The 21,374-nt window shown below is 44.8% G+C and overlaps 1 protein-coding gene across 5 annotated transcripts in view; it reads right to left on the bottom strand.

The window, feature by feature from the left end:
• Window positions 1-17,478: 17,478 nt before the first annotated feature.
• Window positions 17,479-21,374, bottom strand: part of RPS6KC1 (ribosomal protein S6 kinase, 52kDa, polypeptide 1) — an 87,353-nt gene continuing 83,457 nt past the window's right edge. For all 5 annotated transcript variants that reach the window (XM_009330189.1, XM_009330187.1, XM_009330191.1 and 2 more), the window contains one exon: window positions 17,479-20,111. In XM_009330189.1, the coding sequence (XP_009328464.1) occupies window positions 20,001-20,111 (111 nt within the window). In that variant the 3' untranslated portion in view covers window positions 17,479-20,000. The remainder of the gene's footprint in view (window positions 20,112-21,374) is intronic.

Here is a 21,374-nt window from a genome sequence, read left to right as displayed (position 1 = left end):
CTCACAGGGCAGGAGGAGGCATTGGATGGGCATGCAGTCAGTGTGCCAGAGCCAACTAAAAGGTGAGAAAGATCAATTCAATGCCAGAAGAATCAGTTTGCTTTTTCAAAAGAGCATCTAAGTGCAAAAGAGCTGGAGAGAAGGTGCACATCTGCCAAAGACATTTTCACGTGCTCCCTTTCAAAACAGGGAAGGCTCTCCAAGCTCTTACCCAGTCTGCTTCTAAACACATCAACTGCAAATACAGGTCAGTTTCCCAAAACATTTTGTGTGGCTGCCCAAATACTCTTTGCTTCTTGAGTTTGATCATTTTAATACAAAAGGAACACTGTAACATTTTAGAGCTATTTTTAATGTGCTGATATGATCTGTGCCGGAGACCTTAGCAGTGACATCTACAAAGGCATCAATTATATCTCCCCATCCCTTTTCTTGTTCTCTGGTAAGGAATTCTTTGGAAAGATAAAACCAAAGAAATCTTGTTTCTTAGAAAACTGGAGAGGGGTAGCTTAGCAGTATCATTTGGTTCAGATGATAGCCAAAAATCAGAATTCTTATTTTTCCCATTCAGTGGGCAGAGGGAAGGAAAACCTGGTGGCGTATTGGTTCTCCCAACCAAAAGCTTTCCTGAAATAGTTACATCACTACAAGGACAGCAGGACCTACCTGATGAAGAGGGATCTCGTGGTGTACTGGGGTGGCTCCTCAGCCCAGAGCGAGGGCAGGGTTATCCCACCCAAACCAGAGTTGTCTGACCCCATTGACATCTGGAAACAAGCAGGCATGGGGAAACATGCACTGCAGCCACCTTTACTTTACCATCCCCCCTTTTTTATCCCCCAGGCCCAAGCTGGGCTTCTTCTCAGCTGTAAGTCCCCATATGGGCTATAAATTCTTTTTCCAAAGGAAGAAAAAGCCCAGTGGGGCAGAGGAGCCATGGCACATCTGCAGTGCCCAAGGACCCCCAGCGCAGATGACCGAGCCGGCATCTCTAGCAAAAGGTGCTGCAACACCTGAATCTCTCGCCACCACGCAGCCCACCTGCATCTCCCACCACCTTGCAGTCCACCAGCAGCTCCAGCAGTGTCGCAGCTGATCCTGGTGCGAGCGGGGCGGCTGCTGCGGTGTGCTGCAAGGGTGTCAGAGGGCCCCATTCCTTGGGCAAACAGGACACAGCAGAGCATAGACATGCAGCTTGCCCAGGGGTGCCCAGCAGGCTGTGGCAGGACTAAAGCAAAACGCTGCTCTCCTGCATCCTGGTTTTGTGCTCGATGTACTAGGCCCCACTGCCTTTGCATAAGTGCAGTGGCTAAAACACTTTCCTGCTCTTTCAGGAAAGCCAGCGCTGCATAGAATAGGACATGAGGTGCAATAGAAAAAGTGGGGAGGGAAACATGAACAAAAAAGTCTTAACCTTTTGCGTGAAGCACACATTTGCTAAATAGAGTCCTAATGGCATTATTGTAGCTAAAAACAGACTTGAAAATGCTGTATACGTTATTATGCTCATTATCTACCAACTGCAAGAATGCTGTGCTAAAATTAACTCAAAACACCTCAGGTAAGGTAATTGCTACTAATGGATTTGAAGTGTGCAAAATTGAGAGTTATTACACAGACATCACATTCTCGACTTGGTGAAGCCATTGGATATTGTAGTTACCGTCTCACTCATCTCTCGATCGGGGAGAGATTTGAGGAAGAGGGCAAGCTCTCTCTCATTCGGCACTGGAGGGAAAATTCAACAACACAATATTACAGCAGCCTGTTTGCACCTCTGGTTAAGATGGGGTCAGTGCTTGCCTTCTAAGCCACTGCTTTAGAAAAACATCTACAAAAATTTGCTCCAGAAGTAAATCTCTCAGGAAAGGTCTGAGAGTAAACTTTGCATTTGTAAACTTATGCAACTTGTAGGTCTAAAGGAAAGAATGGGACAGGAACCTGCAAAATTATTCTAAATGAGGGGAGCCATGAGTCCAAGTGTCATATGCTGATGCAAATTAAGGCCTGGCTCTTCAAGATATCCTAAGCCTTTATAAAGCTTCGCTGCCTAAAGACAGAAGATGATCTTAATAGACCCCCTCCTATGTAGGGGGACGTCTGCAGGTCAACGACTGCGAATCTGAACTTTGCCAAAGCCCAGGTGTGTTTGAAACAAGATACTTGATTCACCTGCTTGAAAAATCCCATATAACAAAATATATCTAATACATTTAATTTGTTTGATGTCTTGGCTTTCAGGGAGGGCAGGATTCATTTTTTAAATGAGTGACTCTGGATAAAGATCCATGATTCCAAACACCAGTTTGACTGTTTGTAGCTACATCAGCAGCCTCCAGGTTATCCTCAAAACAAGTGGCTCCCAGGAGTTTTGCTCTCTTTCATGAAAACTAAAAATAAAGTCTACCAGAGCAAATGCTTTTCTAATCTTTGATAAGTTAGGATAAGATCATTTCTTATTTTAGTTATAACACCAAAGCTACGAATTGGTGTTTGGATAAAATTATGTAAACTATTGTCATTTCAGTTAATATGTAGAAAGAATATGTGGCCAGTACCTAATAAGTTTCAGTTCCTTCTGATTATCTTGGGGGAAAGAAATTAAAAAGGCCATGTATGAACGGGATTAAAGCAGTCTCTATCCGAGTAAAGAAAGCACAAAGAAATTTGAACTCACAGCTGCAAGCGAAGGCAATGGGAGCTGTGCTTTGAACAGATAACAAGCTAAGTCCTCTGAAAAATCAGACCATGCATCTCAGATTGGGAACTTAAAATTAGTGAATACTTTTGTACTTAATCTCTTTCTGCCTCAGTTCTTCATCATGAAATGGGGATAATACTACCACCCAATGCCTCACTGCAGTGCAGTGAAAATAAGTTCATTAATGTTTATGAAACATTCAGTTACCATAGTGATGAGTTCTATAGAAAAGCCCATGTGGAAATTAATATTTCTGTCTTCAGATCAGGCTTTGAATAGAACACATTTAGCAAGGCCTGGGGCCACACAATGAAGAGAAAAGAAAACAGTAAATAACTTGCCATTGAAAAATAAAAACAATAATCAAATCAAAATGGCCTGTTAAACAAAATAATTTTTTATAGAAATTTTTCTTTTTGGTAAATGTTACTTGGTAAAAAAAATCCAAGTTTTTTTGCTTTTAACTTTCACTCCTCTAGTTTTCTGCTTTTGTCTTCCTAGCACGGTGGAGAGATTATTTAAAGAATCTGGAAACCACTATCTTCCAGTTTTCAAAAATCAAAATTTTTACCAGTTTGCTTTGGCAAAAATCTGAAAAATTAGTGACATTGGTGACCCCAAGATTTCCAAATGGGGTTCCTGAACAATCCTGATCCGTTCAATCCAGCAATTCTTCTCATCATATGTTCACAAGTCAGTTTGTGGAGGGAGTGATAGGAGTTTCATATTTTGAACCGTAAAACCAGGCACTTGGTTTGGGTTGGTCGCTTGCATATCAGGTGCCGGTTGGAGCTGTGATACCATCATGGCAATCAACACAACTAATCTCTGAATTTGAGTCATTAACATCTTGGTAACAAGTAAATCACAGGCAAGCACAAACTTACTTTGTGTAACCTGTGCAGATAAATATGAAGATGGGAAGACACCCCATTTTAAGAAGAGAGATGACTCTGGCAGAAGAAGAGCCTTACCAACAAACTGCCCGCAGGGCAAATGGCAGGTTCCTATGGCAGGCGCTGGGTGACCCACGGCAAGCACAGGTCAGGGACAAGCTCGTCCAGGACTACGCTTTCCACCATTTCAGGAGCCACTGTCAAAACTATAACCCCCCCCCTTTTTTTTTCCTTCAAATTGTTTTACAGTCAAAAAGGTAGTCTTTCCTTTAGGAGAGAACTTTAGTCAAAAAGCAAGGAAGAAAAATCTGAATTCGCCATCAGAATACACCTACCTTTCATTGAAATCGATTATTCGGGTCCTTCTCTCTCTTCTCTGCTTTAGTCTTTGCTCTCTTATACATTTCTGCCATTGCATCCAATAGAAATATAGTGGGACAGTCTTCTGTGGCAGCTTTTTTTCCATTTGACAGCCACGCTCTTTTCTGAAAAATGAAGTTTCAAAATGTTACAGAATGACAAGATCGACGTGGGGAGAATAAACTGCTGGAATTATTTATTGTGTTCATTTATTGAATTTGATACCAGGCTGGGTTGCTTACCTGCTTTTCCTTTCTGACAAGTAACACTGTTGTCCTGTTAATTACCAGTTATTTTAAAACTATGAGTAATCATAGTTTTAAAATATATAGGATAATAGACTTAATAAAATACATTTCTAATGTTCTTATAATAGGAAGCAGAGGAACCTGTTCACTCACGCTGATCTTCCACAAAACAGAAACCCCAAGGTGTGTGGCCACAATTGCCGTGAAACCCTGGTTAGCCTTACTTAGCCTTACTAGGAGGTGCCTCTGCCCCCTTCATTAGCACAGGGTGGCTCTCCTAATGTACACCAACTGCTGTGGAGCTTAGCCTGGGAGCCAGCACTCCAGGAAAAAGATAATACTTCTAGTTAAGCACAGCGTCAAATGGGCTTGTGCAATCCACAGTCACAAAATCCTGTTAAAAACAAGGCATTAATAGGATTTTAAAAACAATAAATAAATATTTTAAACCCAATGAATTTTAACAACAGTTCAAGCAGATCTAGTTAAAGCTGTTCAACTAAACAAAGGTAAGATGGGTATAATCTTTTACGTTTCAAAGCAAAGTCTGAAACTAATTGGACTTTGCAGGAAACTCCAACTACAAGAAAATTATTTCATGGTTCTTTATTATACAGATGCAATTCTCAGGCAGGCCGGGTGCTGAAAAACAGTGAAGAGCAGATGCTCGACTCAGTGAATACTGACTTTATTTCAGAATACCTATGTTTCTGTACGGCACCTAAAGCTAAGGAAGCGGCAGCATTGCTAGTGCTGTGTGCTTGCTAGGACATGCTGGGAGAGAAAGAGCAGCTGTGCCTGGAGCCTTCAGCAGCCTATTGCATGGGGTGGCCCTGCCTCACAGGCAAGGACCAAACCAGCCCGCGGCTATAAACTTGCCCCTTTGCGACAGAAAATAATGCTGGCCTTTTTCACAAACTTCAGGAAACTGCACTAGCAGTACAGAAGCTTTAAAGTTTTCCTTTAGGAAAAGCTCTTCTAAACCGAGGAAGCCTAATTATGAGACCTGCAGTCTGCTACACAGAGCTCTTGTACCTGGAAATTATGTGAGGACCAATTGCCAGGACTAAACATTTAACGCATCAACAGGTGTTACATGTTATGCATCAATGAGGTGTACATCACCGAAACATAAAGACCCAGCAAGCCAGCAGCACAGCTATCAACCAGAACAACACAGCCATAAAATCCTAATTAGCCTCATACACTTGTTATGGACATTTTTATTTATTGACATGGTCAAATTAACAGGCAGCAGCATTTTATTTTAATGATAGCCTTGAAATCAGCCCAGGAAGAAAGTTAGCATTAATGTTCAGATACTGCATGCCATCCACATTTAGCCACATGAATTTATATTTTAAAGTAATAATTAAATATTAATATTAATTAAGTTACCTTGAGCAAGTGAGAGAAACCAAGTTCTTAAACAATGCATATCTTGTTTGTTCTATTCCAAAGCTGTACAGAAAAACTACCCAGCAGCAGAAACTCAGCAAGCTTCATAGTTTTAAGCGTGCACAGCCCCAGGCCTGGTCCCTGCCTGCTGGAAGGAGCAAATTCAGGCAAGCGGGAGTGACAGTGTCAGGAATAAATAGTCTTTATCTGAACACCGCCAGCCAGGGGGGTATCTGAAAAGTGCCCACAAGTTGGTGAACAAGATTGGTTGCCCCCAGAGGAATAGTATACTTATTTATATACTTCCAAAAAGCAGGTGCTTTACTGAATATAAGCTGCGGCTATAAAGATTTGTGTCCGTCACCACAGAGTGGCAGATTCCTGTAAAGCAGACAAGATGCAGTGGCCATTAAATGTTGGTGCTAGCTCAGCCACGCAACAGTTTACGAAGCAGGAGGCAATATCTCGGCGTATTTATTATTGCAGTGGGGAATTTAATTGGCCAGCCTAATCGCTCCTTGAGACAGGTAAAGAGAAAGGAACTGGGCAGCAGTACAGTTATCAATTGGGTTAGAGAAAGCACGCAGAGTAAAGGAGAATAAAGAGCATTTTACAAGGTATTTTAAGCAAGCTTACATTTTGCTGAAGATAGTAGAAGTTTCTGGAAGTGAAGCACTTTTGGAAATGAAATCATTGCTTCATGCATTTAAAATGTACTCAGTATAGGTGCCTTCACAAATGAGATTCCCCATTTTAAAACTTCTGATTTATCCACCTTAAACAAGAATATTCCAGAAATTGCAAAGGAAAACTGGGAAATGATCTGTGTGTAATAGCTGAACCAAGCAAATTGCATATTTTGCATGAATTATTGTAATGTGCTCTGCTTGTTGGTAATTTCTGTTGTATACGAAGGATCACAGTTGCAAAAAGTACAAACATCCCACGTTCAAAAGTGACTCGGGAGTCTAATTTCATAGTCCAAAATGCTGACACACTTAGAAAATACAGCTTGAAATCATCGTTCACTTCATTGCACTAGAAGGTTTTACACTAAATCCTGCTCCGTGGCTTAGATGTGGGCTGAAAATTGGAAAAAGAGAAAAGCACTTTTAGAGGTTTCCTGGTTCTTTTGACTTGGCACTTACACATATGCATGGAGATAAACCCACCTGAATCTATTTAAAAAAAAAAAAAACAGCAACAGAACCAGAAAATCAATTTCCACTTCAATTTTCACCAAAAGATTTTGTTTTTTCAGGAAAGGGCAGGCCTGCAAGCTTACCTGAAAAAAAGTTTCGCACAGCATTTTTTATAAAAAAAGAAAAAGAAAGAAAGAAAATGTTGTCAATGACACGCAGCGAAGGTGGGAGAAGGATCCAATTTCTGCCTACAAGGGAGAAGGGTGAGGGCAGGGGTGGGCAGCTCAGGCTGCAACCACAGGCGCAGGACAGGGCATGGGCGGGCAGGACAGCTGCCCGTACCTCCTGGCCACTGTCCCACCCTCCGCGGGGGCTCTGAGAGGGGCTGAATTACTGTCCCCAGAGCGCTTCCCCGTCCTGCAGAAAAAGGCAGTTTCCAGTATTTGTCATTATTATAGGTTATATATACAGGAAGAAAGTTAATTAAGCTTTAAAAAATCCATCACACATCAATGGGTGCATTTTAATGAGTACAAAAAGTTGAGGTGTTTACTGCCAATTAAAGTGGTTTTTAAATAAGCATTAATTAACACAGAAATTCAGAAGAAAGTTATACCTTGTCAAAGAAAGGCCAGTGCAGGCTATGCCCACTTCTGCTCCCATTCATACTCAGATAGTAATTACCACCAACCCTATATTTTCCATAATAATGAGGAGAGGCTGTCATGGCTGTCAAACAAAAACAAAACAAAAAAAAAAAAGGTAGTGCACAAAAATACCCTCAAACTGAAGTAAACTTTTTTTTAGAGCCGAAGCCACAGGAGACAGCAGTGTGGAGCAAGGCAGCGAGTGGGACAGTCAGATGGCCGCGCCGTGGGCAGCTGCCCATGCACGGCCCTTTCCCAGGGAGCAGAGACTTTGCCGCATGGGGGGAAGCCTCCCCAAACTGGAGTTACGGCTTCTGTCCAGCTGAAGAAAGACCAAAGAAAGGCCAAGGAACAAGCAGTTTCATCCCTAGGGCTTCAACTCGTGGAGGAGCTGGTTCCCCTGTGAAGGCCTGAGGAGTTGTTTTTTTCCACAAGCAAGTTCCGACAGACTCACTCCCTGCTTCCCAAAGTCAGGTCAAAGCAACCGCTGAAAGTAAGTTCAGTTTGCATAGGTACTTCCAGCTGGTGCAACTGGTGACATGGAAAGCGGTATGGGCGTCCCTTCTCCATTCCTTAAAGTTTTTCTTAACAATTGTCAGGAGTTTCAGCTCTACTTCAACTAGCGTCAGTCCCTGAGCAGGGAGCAAAGGAAGCGAATTCTCCCATCGTTAGTCAGGTACATGTTTAAGTATCTTAGGAAAGCCTTCCCTCCCCCAAAGTGTATCTTAGGTGCCAAATAAGGTTTTTAAACTGCCTTACTGAGAATGGTTTCTCTCCTCAGTTTCCCAGCTGTGGAGAGACAAGAACCGCGCTGCCTTTTCAGACCACAGAAGAGGCAGGTCCCATTCCCAGTACCCTAACAAGTTTTAGGCAAATCTTCTGTGTAGTGTTTTTGAAGTTAATTAAAAAACATAGAGAAGAAGGACGTAGATACGCACAGACTGCCGTTCTTCATGTTCCTGTCCCTTAGCAGGTCGCTCGTGTGAGTTGTGTCACTCAGACGATGTGCAGCCTCACTACAGAGTATATTGCTTGAGCCTATCGGGGAGTATCTGGGTGCCTTTTTCCTATACCGTGTCCTCAGGCGATATCTGCAGTGAAATAAAAGGAGAACATTAAAGCCCAGGGAAGTTTTGTTGAACTTAGCTGGACAGGGCCTTCAGATCTTGCACTAATCTTTCTAACATATCCGATGGGGCTAGAGAGGAATATTTTATTGCTAGAAATAGTTGAGCGATTACTTCAAAGAAAGGACGGACGTAACACAAAAGAGTTTCCAAGTACCGACAGGAAGGAGTGTTGCTCATGCGAAATTCCACATTAGGCACTACAATAATAATAAAAAACCCACCGGCCCTTGTGATGTCTGAACTCCCTGACACTGATATATGGAAAGGGGAACAGAGGAGGAAAAAGACAGAGAGAGCAAAGCAAATACGCCGGGATGCTTACGAGCAGAATACAGGAGCCAAGTGTCACAAGTTGACCCTTTGTGTTTGCACTGAAATTTGACCGCTCCAGGCAAAATTCCTTTAGCGGTTTATACCTGGTTTGATTTTTGTTGGTAATGGCTATTTCTCACAGCATTGTGACATTTAATGCTGTTTAATCAAGACTTCAGAGAAGGAGTTACAATTTTAATTACTAAAAAATCCGTTGTAACACATTTATGTTTTCCTTAGATGGATTTGACCCAGCTCTGATTAAGGGCTGTAATAAATAAGCATTGTGCATACAGACACACAGCAGGAGTACAGCTTGCTTCGTAACAAATGGGCTGCGCACATCCAAGGAAAACGCTCGCTCCCCGATGACTGCAGGAGAACCTCGTCGCGTCCCATGCTAGAAAACCTCTCGGACTTCCTGACAGCAGAGGTGTACGTGGCGGCAATCTCGGTGGCCTCCCCGGGGTGCTTGTGGTTGTGGTCACCCACTGCTCAGGGTAGATGTGCTGTACGTCGTCCCCTGAGACTCCCACCACAGAGACACCTGGACACCAGCATATTTGGGTTTTTCATTATTCAGGAACAAGGAAAACAAGTGAGAAAATTGTGGTGGATATAAATCATCTACACCTTTCTTATTAGACTGAGCGTAGCACTGGGCTGGGAAGCATCTAGTAAATATCAAGCACCTAAAGGAGAGATTGACGTGCCCAGTCCCAGCATGATCAATAGTACCAAATGCTCTGGCTTTAGCTCCATTTTTTCATGCTCTCTGACATGAGGCTATTTGAACTGTCAGTTCTCTGAGGCTGGGGATGACTCTTCCTTCAGGCTCGTACATGGGTTGTACAAGACCGCAACATAAAGACAAAATAGTGGTATCTCTCTGAACACAGAACAGGATTCTTTCTCTCATCTACCAGACTTTTGGCTTGGTGTCCTTCTCCAGCAGGTCCATTTCATGCTTGGTTGGGATGGGGACCATACCAGCCCCACTACTGGCAGGAATCACTGGTGCTTTGGGTTTTGTACCAAAAAAAGTTAGCCCACAGCCAAAAATCCTGTTTAAAAAAACAGTGGGGATAACAGCCATATTACCAACAGCAGGGTTGAAAGGTGGAAACCTGAAGAAACCTGCCCTGCTTTTCAGCCATCTTCAGTCAGCTGGCTGACTCTGCTTTGAAGGTGGACTCCAAATTCAACCGACTATGCTAGATCTCTGCGGTTACCTTTCCTCAGTCTCCCAAAAAGGCCAACTTATCTGTTGGTCTTTGTGGCTGTCATGCACTTAAAAATTATTTAAGTGGCCAATTGAGCTATTTTATTAATTATATGTAAAGATAGGTTGTTATTCCTCCTATAATGATGAAAGATGAACGACAGAAGGAAAGTTTTTTTTAAAAAGACCTCTAGCTGAAGGTTAGCTTATGCCCTGAGCCAAAAGAGTTCGTATTACTTCCAGAGCTTCTAATTATGTTCAAGGTGTTGGGTTTTTTTTAATATTTCTCATTCATCTGGAAATATTTTCATTAGCCACATAAACTTGTACAGCTCTTGGGCCTCAACATACAGGCTATGCAGATGTACTAAAAAGAAGGGAACGCGCTTTTAAAATGCTTGAATGGAATGAAAGCCAAAATTTCTGCAGCAAACCACCCTTTCGGTGGCTAGGAGGCAAGTCAGAACCACGTCCCCTTGGAAAAAGACTGAAAAATAACTGAGAGTCAAAATTGCCATCACATGAATGATAAGAACAACATTCAATAAATGACTCGGTTAATAATTGGAAAAACCCCAGGAAGCATACGTACGGAGAGAGGAGGAGGAGGCAATTCCCTTGGAAGTAATGTAGGAGCTGTCCAGGCTCCTAAGGCTTCGAGTGAGGCTGCCTGGCCTGGTCAAGAGGCAAAGCTGTGCCATACTTGTAAGACTGTATACTTACGCTGGGTTTTTTTAGTTAAATCAATGCAAAAAAGTACCTGTATGCTCTGAAATCAATGGAAACCTGATTTCTTCTACATGCTGATCTCTGCAGCCTCATCAGAGATAGCTGACCAGGCTAAGTGTCCTTCCATAGGATACACAGGATTTTTTACAAGTGTGCATCACACAAGTGTAAATCTTCATTATAACTAATGATGTCTTGCGCTGACATTAGTACTTAAAAAATAAAATTGTCAGATAACATTGGCTTTCCCTGCTCCTACTGGGAAACCGATAAAAAGTCTCAAAAACCAGCAGCACCATCAGGTTCAGCTCCATCAGTAGCTACAGCCATAGGATAGACAGTTTGTCAGTTGCCAACGACTTCAAGCATCCACAGCCTTATCCTGAAAGAAATGTCCATCTCCTTCACTGCAATATAAACATACAGTGACCGATCTCTCTAAATACCGCTTTGACATTTTAGTTTTAAGTTTTTGTCTGACTAAACAATAGGTTCCCATTTCAGTGAGGCCTTCTCTTTTGGTCACCCCTCAACCTTTTGATTAGAAAATTACTCACACACCAGAAACATTTTGAAAGGACCACAGAGACACTACACTGTAAGGAGGGTCTGAAGAAAGTCTCAAAAGACATCTCTTTTTTTTCCCCATTGACTGTGTGGCAGAAACCCTGACTTACACCACTCTCTCCCTATTTAAGTGACAAAGGTCAATTCGAAATTTCCAAAACGGAAACAAATCTTTAATTTTAGATACTATATTTCCAGAGATGAGGCCAACAATGTGACAAGATAGTATGCTGGTATGAAGGCGGATATTATTGTGAAAAGGGAGGGAGGTCAAAAAGCCACCCCCTGAGCTACGGGCAGGAGGCGACCGGTAGCACAGGTTCCATACCCCTGTGCCAGAAAAGCCAAACCAAAACACACATCCTCACGTGCCTCCGCGCACGTGCTGCAAACCAAGGTGTGGGACTCCTAAAGGGGCTGCACCGGTGCTGGTGGCATATTGCAGACAGGACCTAAGTTCTGCCAAGAGGTCTGCTACCTGTGTTGTAAAGCCAGCTTGCCAGATTTTTTATTTGAAAACAAAAATTACACCTTTTTTAGAGAAAAAAAAAAAAGAAGAAAAACTGAATTAACCATAATAAAAAAATAGAGTGCTATATTTCTAAGAGGGTCTGAATAAAAAGACACCCTGAAAACCTCATGTGAAACAGCTCTGAGCATTTACAGATTTCTCATGCGTCGTATTGTAAAACGGCAGCTCGTTCTTTTCAGAGCTGCAGAGGTAAGAGCACACAAATGATTAAACAAGCAGGTTTAACTATCTTGCACTGACGAGGAATTTGTCAACACGGGCTCAGTATTTATGCAGATCTGCAGCAAATACTGTGCGGCTGCAGGAGTCAAGCAGCTGTCTGTCAATAAAGCTATTCTCCTCGCTGGAACATAATAGCACAGACTCAACATGACCCTCAGAGGCCGCTTTAAGCTGCCTGGCTGTCTCCTCCTTCCCCATCCCTCCAGAGTCCTTCACCACAAGCTCTGAATTAAAAGGGGGGGGGGGGAAACCCACGTATTAGAATCTTTTCTATCCATCTTAATATTAAAAGTGACTTAACCCTGGGCAAGTCTGTCTACACGGGCGAGCCTGAGCTAAAGCGAAGTTAGGGAAGGACAGCTTTGATTCATGGCATGTGAAGGGCTACCGACAATCCCTTTTAATAGAGCTTGCAACGTTAATGTAGCCGGAGCCACACGCGACACCCATTAGGGCCAGGGAGAGCTCCCGCGCATGTATTTCAAGGAAGCAGTAGATTCCCCGGTCCCAGAAGCTGTCTTCATTACAAAAGTCTAATATATCAGAAGAGAGAGAAAAGCTCGGCTTTTAGAATGCATTTTTTATTATTCAGCCTTCAGTGGAAATGTCACCTTTCTAAAGCAAGCTGTTATCATGTGTTTCCCATGCCAAACACATGGCCTCTAAGGAGAGGGTTTTATCTCTACATTTTTAGTGATTTGTATTTCTCTTTCAAGGACCTCCATGCCTTAAGGCACCCGAAACGCTCACAGCACAAGAAGGTAAGGTTACACGAGATGCCGCCGAAGAGGACAAAAAAAAACAGGGCCGGGAGCCGGCACAGCTTCTGACGGCAGCCGCCGTACCCGATAATTCACCTCCTTTAGTAGATTTAATTATTATCCGTTTCCTTGGTTGGGACCATATTCTCAAAGAAGCAGGGCGCCCATCAAATGCCGCCGCCGCATGACAGGCTGCGGCGCAGCCAGCACCACTGCCCCGGCGCCTGCCAACCAGCCAGATGCTGCCACATATTGGCATCTGGGGCCTGGAAAAGCAACCGCGGTCTCCGTTTGGCGGCGGATCCTGACCCCGATGACTGAAGGAGACAAAAGGAGGATAGAGGAGAGAGGGGGGCGGAAATCTCTCCTGACAATTTCACTGGTAAAGATTTAAACAAAAACCTATTGTTTAACCGCTCTCCAAATGAATAAGTTTCGGGGACACCCGGCATGTTCTAAATGCTGTCAGAGTCCAGGGTGCAAGGACAAGGGATTATTCATGAAAAGAAATAATGAGGAAACCAGATGCCTGCCTTTCTCAGCCCTCTGCGCTCCAGTCACCCTAATGGGGCATGTGCAGCGCTGCTCATCGAAGACTTCTCAGCCTTAAAACGCAGGGCAGGCGCTAACTAACTCTTCCCATCTCTGCCACTTAGAAAAATGCCCTCCCTTTTTCACAGGGAGGCTCACGCAGTCAATCAGCGGCACAGCAAAGGCTGAGGGAGAAGAGTTGCAGACCTTACCCCAGCCAGGGACAGTAACCAGTAACTGGATAGCCATGTTAACTGCACCCGCCAGAATAGCAAATAAATTTAAAAAAAAAAAAAAAAAGCTTATTTCTCTAACACTGAGGCTGAAACTACATGGGTGTGCTTAAAGTAGGAAAGCAAATAAGCTCTCTATACCTATTTTCATGAAATTGGCTTCTCTCTGTAATTGAAGGGTAAGCTCCTGACCCAGCAAAGTCAATGGGAAAACTCCCAGTGATGTTAATGGGGCTGGGACTTCACGCTGTGCGCTTACTTTACCCTAGAAAGCCTATTAGCTCAGGACTCTGCACTATCACAGAGCACCTCCTGAGGTGCCTGCAAGGAGCCAGAGCAGCCAAGGTCCTTCTCACGGGAACTCACCTCTTGCTTCGCCTTACTGGGTCTCAGCTTTGCCGGGCCTGGCAGGACACCCTGAGAGACCAGGGGCTGCTTGCGGGGGACCTCTTTGAGGTCAAAGCAGCTGTGAGGCTGGAAAGGAAGGAGCCCAAGGAGGCAGAGTAGTGGGGAAGGATGTAAAAAAAAAAAAAATTAAAAATCTGGAGAAAGGATATATGCCATTTGGCTCATGGTCCACGCTGTCGAAGTAGCTCTTCTCCATGTCTGGTTCGTAAAGGAAGATTATGAGCTGGCAAATGTCAGACCACAGTGCACAAGCAAGATCACAAGCAGAGCGGAGCTAGCCAGCGCCGTGCTCTAAATCATGGCGCAGCACCGGCCCCTCTCGTGGAGGCTCCTTCCTCGTTATCCCACCACTGCGCGAGGTAACATAAAACTCTCGTTACTCGCACGCTGCTGGGGTAAGCAATTTCCTAAAGCTTTTACAACCTCCACGCTTTCATTTTGTGGGAGTAATCCTCTCTCCTTGTTTTCATCGGTACATGGGGATAACAGCTGCATCTAATAATCCACTCCTGGGTCCCAGCGTTTTGGGGCAGCATTTCAGAACCAAAGGCACAGAAAGGGCAAGAAAATCTGTGACTGGGGCTGAAGGATGTAACGCAGGATGTGGATGGAGACGGCTGGGCAAACCTAGAAAACACCCTGGGGGTAAATGGCTCAGCTCGTGGAAGCGGATGGGAGAAACTGGTAGAGGTGAGGTGGTACCGAGGCAAAACGGCTCTGTCTTCAAGGCAAAGCAAATTGAGGTTAGCAAGGCTTTGCTGAGGAGGACTGCTGACCCCTGCAACATCTGCACTTTCCCTGGCTGGCCCATCTTTATCCAGCTCCACCACTTGCCAACTGGTTTGTCTAGCTTAGTGCCCCCAGAAGGACTTTTCCCAAACTTGCCAACCTTAGGATCTCAGCAGCGAAGCATCAAGGCGACCGCCCGCAACCTTCCCAAGAGGATGCTAATTCCCCGCTGCCTGGCGTTGCACGCTTCCCCAGCCCTCCTGCCCATCACAGTGCCACTGCAGCCCTCCAGCAGCAGCTCTAATCCCTCCTGATAGGTCCCTGGGCCAAGAAGACGGAGACAGAGCTGCCTTTGGAGAAGGAGAGCCTCTGGTCTGCCAAGAGGCAGTGAGGTCCTGTTGGGGCAGCGCATTAAGCTGTCACCCGTTGCCAGGAGTCTGGAGCATCCTCTCTGCTGTGCCCTGATTAGCCTCCTCTGCAGGGCAGCAGGGGCGCAGGAGATTTCACCGCATGGCACTAGCAAGACATGGGACTGCTTCCACCATTTTGCCACCCGGAAGTTGGGATTTTCTTGAGGACACCTCACCTTTGGGCCAGGGCTCCCCGGTTCTGCTCCTGCAGATGACTTAGGCAGCAATCAGCCCTCCACCGGGCCCCGCGGCGCAGGAGACAGCCGTGTGCTGCCAAGTCTAAACCACTTCTGCCAGCGGCAGCTGCTCGGCACCTTTTAAGCAAGTCCCATTCCCCCTCTGGGAGTTGGCTCCGCCACCCCTTCCCAAACTGCAGCTGGAGCCACACAAGGCACCCTGTCCTGGGGGCTGCCTGAGCCCCTCACACACGCCCCATGCCCCCGCTGCAGCTGCCAGCGTCCCCACTGCTGTTCGGCCAAGTCCCTCGCTCCCCCGTCTCGCCCCCTTGCCCCCATGTGCATTCACGTAAGCAGGAGCTGCGCCCCAGCCTCGTGACCTTGCCAAGGTGCTTGTCCTCCTGCAGTGCCATGGTGTGACACCCTCACAGGGTCCAGCTCTGGAGGTGAGATCATATGGGAAGTCCTTGGGCACTCAGGGTGGCCCAAGCACCAGGCCTGGTCTGGTCCTCGCTACGCCCCAGCCTGCCAATTGTTGGTGGGTACACGCTACACAACGACCGTTAACGTACATGGTGCCACGTACCGCTGCAAGGCGAGAGCCCGTGGGAGGCCCGGCCCACCACACCAGGCAGGAGGCTGCTAGGCAGAAGCATGGCGGAAGGAAACAAGAGGCACTGGTCACACAAAGGGTCTCTCCAGCGGCATCTCCCACTGTACCCCAAGGACGCCATGCAGCGAGGACAGGCAGTCCTGAGGTAACGAGCCGCTGAGGCAGCATTTAACAGGCCGCTGCTGCAGAGACAAAGATATCCTGCCCATGCAACTTCTTAGACCCTGCAAAAAGCTGTGGGGCTCTGATCTGAAAGCTACGTGTGGCTCAGAAAGCACACAGAGCTGCGGGCCAGCTGCAAGAGGTGCTCTTCAGCCGCAGACGCTGCTGACTGGAAGAGGACTTTGGGGTGCTGAGCCGGGGTGCTGAGCCGTGGACAGACCGGGCCGCAGGCTGGCTCGCCGGCACGCGCTGGGGCCCAGGTAAAGGCCCCCTCCGGCACAGCGCGGGGCCGGGCAGCAGCCAGGAACCACGGAGTTCAGCTCACAGCAAAGCCCACACAGAAAGCGCAAACCCGAAGAAATCAGCAAATGTACTTTTTCATTTTATTGCTAAAATCCCTACCATAAATCTCGCCAGAGAGGAAGTTTCTGTTTCTCCAGCTTCCTACTCGGTGTCCTTGAGAAAACAAATGACACCACACTCAAAAAAAAAAAAAAAATCCTGTAGTGGTTTACTTCACACTTCCCTGTACCTTGTTATGCTGAGTGCTTCATTTAGAGAAGGCTGACCTCCCCAGCCTTCTTCATCCCAGTGCCCTTCGCTGCGGGGACACACCAAGGAACAGGTTTAGCACTGGAGAGAGGAGCCGGGTGGATGTTCCAGCGCAGGTAACCCTGCCGACTCAGCATCCCAAAGGTGCGCGGAGAGTCAGCGTGACAGTGACTGCTGTCTGAGAGGTGATTTTCACAGGAGATATAGGGGCTGTGCTACAAGCACAGAAGCTGTGAATACAGCCATTAAAAGCGAACAAAGTTATGCCCCTTGTATTTCATGAGATGTAATTTCTTCCGTAGGTCTGGGCAGGGGCCCTGGCTCACCTCACTGCAATTCTACCCAGTGCAAGCCTTCAAACATTTTGTCTCCCGGTTTTTATTAGTAGGACACAAAAAACATTACAGAGTGGTTCAACAAGGTGCAATGAATTACCACTTTGAGATGTCCTAAGTGTGTTATCTGCCTTACCTGAACACCCACAGGAGAACAGGAAGATCTATAGGTTTATTTTACTGTGTTTTACATAGACTCTCGCTAATTCCTGTGAACAAAATGGCACTGATTTGTTTTGCCATCAGCCATTAGGTGTAACAGAAGCAAGGTGGAATGGACTTTGCACTACTTAACAGTCAGCAAAATAGAGATGTCCACCACAGGGCTTCGTAAGAGGAACCAAAAAGAAGATACCTAGGACATTTCAAGTCATAAAAGCCCAGGACAAAAAGCATTGATTAGGTAGGAGGGATTGTCTTCAAGAACTAAATGTAAAGTTCAGAAACCCAAGGTCTGAATTAGGCTTGAAAGGTTTTGTTTATTAAAGGAATACATGTAAACACCTATACAACATAATACACGTTAAAGGAAAAAAAAAACAAAGATAGAAGCAGGATTTTTTTGTGCTATTAACTCCAGACTGTGCTTCCTTTAGCAAAACCATTATCTGGGTCAGTGGTAAGGTTACGAAAACTTGTAGCATCTCAAAGGCTCATTTCTGGCAAGCCATCCTGCCAAGTGCCCCATTCCTTCTAGTCTCCGTGATCTAGAGTTCCTCACTACTAACATACTTGAAATATTTCTGTGTCACTAACTAAACCAAATGCTTTGCAGTGAGAGTGACTGGTCATCTGGTTTCTGCGAGAACAGCGTTTTCCTTCTGCGGCTCACAGAAACCAGCTTGTGCTCCTGTGCTATCTTACCCCTCCTTTACTTGCAACCGGCACACGGGCGCAACCTGAACAAGAGACCATTTTAAAGTAACTTGGAAAATATTTTTTTTACAGTTGTCGCCAGGCAAATGCGATGGGACAGTTCAACACAGGCAACGACATTATCTGGTGGCCGGGCTAGAGAGCCCCAGGGATGGCGTCAGGTGGCTGAGGGAAGGCAGGCTTCCCTTGAGCGACGAGCCCTCTCCAAAGTCACAGCCAGGGCAGTGCTGGAAGGAAGCTCTGGATCAGCTTGGTCTCCGCATTAGAGATTTCCGACCCGCTCGGCGCAGGAAGTTGTTCCTGTGGCTCACCTGAGGGAGTTCCTGTTATGAAGCCAGAGGGTGGTAGGTTGAAACACAGTTTCTGAGAGTGATGTAATCTTGGACAGCACTCCGTAGGCAGTGATACTAGTGACCTGGTTACAACCTGCAGTGTTGTTACAGCCCCTCTGCTGGCCTGGTGATCACAAGAAAGGGAAGAAAAAAAAAAAAGAGGGGAGCGGAATAATTTAAAAAGGAAAAAAAAGTTTCCAGATTTCCTTTGTTTAAGTGAAGCATTTTCCTTTTCCACTTTATTTGAATACACCGACCTGGTGTCTAACAGATGGAGACTGTGCAGATGCACTTTTGGGAGTGCCCATAAAATACACTGCTAAAATACAAATGGAGGGATATTTTTTTTTTTTTTTTTAGTTGTAAATTCAATAATCATTGCTGTCACCTCACTGTCCCAAAGGAATTTGCCCTTTGTTCTCCGGATAAAGCTGGGGAGAAGAAGAAAAAGGGGAAGAAAAAAAAAAAAACAGTGAGAGCAAAGGGAACATTTAGGAAAAAACCCACAGATCCATAATCTGTACAAGCATCGCAGCGTACGGCATTTGTACGTCAGGAACCCATACAAGCATGGCTGCTTAGCAGCAACAGCAGCGCCCAGCAAAATATTCTGCACGTCTGATATTCTTCTCCCATTCTCCAGACCTTTCTAACAAACAAACAGGTCAGCTAATTGGCTCGCGCCCAAGTCTTACCCACTAGGGTTTGCTCAGAGATGTCACTTAGTCATTTGGCATGAGCAAACCCCAGGCTTCTTCCTGTTCGAGCAGCAGAGTGGGTGAAGGCTTTCTTTGATTTATTAAGACTATTAACAAACAAACAGGAGAGTTCAGAAGCTTCCTCAAGCAGAAGAGCACGAGCAGAAAGGTTTTTTCCTGAAGTAGCAGCTAAAAATAGGACACTTAGAGGAAGTAAAGTTCATTAAGTGATAAAGTGGTGGCTGCAGTGATGAGAGAAGAGTTTTTCCTTTTTTAATCTATACATTTATTTAGCATTATGTTTTCTTGCTCCTTGTTAGAGTGCTAAAGCAGTGTTTATCCGGCTGAGGAAAAGAAGATTTCCCTTTTGGTAGTGACTTTAACATGTAGCTCATCAAATACAACAGAGTCAAGAGTTTTGAACAGACATTGCCAGCCAGCAAAGTACAACATTTGACAGCATTATTTGCCTTTTATATGCTCTTCCCACAGTGGGAAATGATATGCCATTTTCAAGACACATTCCACAGTATTATGCAACAGCTTTCCTAGTTTTTAATTGAGATATTATTTTTAACCTGTCAACTTTTGCATAAAGCATTTTAGTATTTTATTCAGCATATACCATTAATAAATTATTTGCTCCTTCCTCCCCCCGCCCTCCCAGAGCTGCACTTAGCATAGGGAAATGGTCTAGTGACACTATAAAAGATACTTGCAACTGGCACGGTCTATGGACACTTCCATCATCAGACAAAGCACCAGGAGCACATTCCTGTTTCTACTTAGTCAACAAGCTGGCAATGCTAAACGTGCTCTGCCCAGGAGTTTCATCACAAACCACCCTTTGGTGAAAAGACTTACACACACGTAGCAACCAGCTGCCGGAAAAATAAGCTAGCACCCTGTACAACCAGTGACTCCTGTTAAAAGTGTTCACTTTTGGCCTGATTGCTCCAGCGTCCTTTAGTCATGACGTCCAAATGGTTTGAGACATCCAAAGGAAGCAAGTCAGGGTGCTTCTGTGCCAGAGAAACTTATCCGCTTGACCTGAGTTTGTTCAGAGGGCACGCATCTCTCATCTCAGCAGATCTGCCCATTCTATAAGGGCAAAAAATGGATGAGATTTGATGTCTTCAACACCAGCAACGCCAGCACCAAGACGCTCCGCAGGATTAAACTGCAAAAGCTTGATATAAAAAGAAAAATATATATGTGATTCAGTAAGAACAAAAACAACTGCTTAAAAGTTCCACAAAGGTCTAAGGTAAGGGACATCCTACCGTTTTCCTGCTCTATGAATTACTTTCAAGAGTGCGAAAGCATACTTGAAATCCCTAAAAATCCAGTAAATGGAAGAAGACTCTCCTTTCCTTGAGTCTCAGTGTTACAGTCTTCAGAGACTACTGATCACAGCATGCAATTCCCCGAAGCACTGCACATTGGGACTTCATTTTAAGTGTAACCTCATTTAAAGAAAGAGAGCAGCAGCCAGAGCCTGCATCGGTAGAACTCTGGACACTGCGTTTGCTTCATGTTAACCTTTGCTCACACCACTGTGTTACGGCTACAGCGGGGACAGTGGTCTGTAACTTTCCGTTTCATAAATTGTGAGTTGGTCCTAAAATACCAGGGTATTACAGCCAGTTCTCTATTTCCTAAAAAACAAACAAACAAACAAAAAAACCCCCACAAAACACAAAAAACCCCACAAAGTTTTAAAGAGTCCTACAAATGGACGAAAACTGAAAAATCAAAACCCCAGTGAAAGAAACAAAACATTGTAATGGCTTCACGGAAATTTCCTAAAATTCAGCACCTCATTTGCTTTTTTAGTTGTACATCACATGCTGAATTCATGTGAAAAGGAAATCACAATATTTACATCTATTTAAAGATACCAATCCATATAAAAGGGAATGCAAAGGTAATACTCCAAAGAGACTAATAAGGACACACAAAAATATTTTGCGGTTTTAGAGAACTGTTTATACTCTATTCAGTTACAGCCAGTACAAAGGCATGATTTCTTTCTTGCTTCTCCTGCAACAGCTAATAGGATAACTTCTCCCAGTTGTCACTTGGAACAATGTGTATTCATATCTTAATGCACTCGACATCTAAGTGAGTCTACATCCATAAACATGGGAATTTACACATTTTAAGATGGCTCTGCTATTTGCAGTCATAATGTCACATAATAAAGGTAGCTCGGTGACAGTGAATAGTGCTGCTCTGATATCTTCCACAAGCCAGCAGAAATAGATGCGGTCCGGGTCTCTCTGCCTTCTGCTGAAACACAACCAGCACCAGCAGGGGGAAAGTAAGCACAGACACTTATTTTCTGGAGTTTGTCCTTCCAGAAGAACTTTAATCTTAGAAAGCAGGTGCAACACAAACAGCAACAGATACCTATTGAAAAGTCATTTTGCATATTTTGTTGGTAGGAAAG

The sequence above is a fragment of the Pygoscelis adeliae genome, unplaced genomic scaffold (assembly GCF_000699105.1).
Source record: "Pygoscelis adeliae isolate BGI_AS28 unplaced genomic scaffold, ASM69910v1 Scaffold308, whole genome shotgun sequence".
In the NCBI taxonomy this organism is placed as follows: domain Eukaryota; kingdom Metazoa; phylum Chordata; class Aves; order Sphenisciformes; family Spheniscidae; genus Pygoscelis; species Pygoscelis adeliae.
The sequence above is the reverse complement of the archived record's forward strand: the minus strand, read 5'-3'. Positions and strand labels throughout refer to the sequence as shown.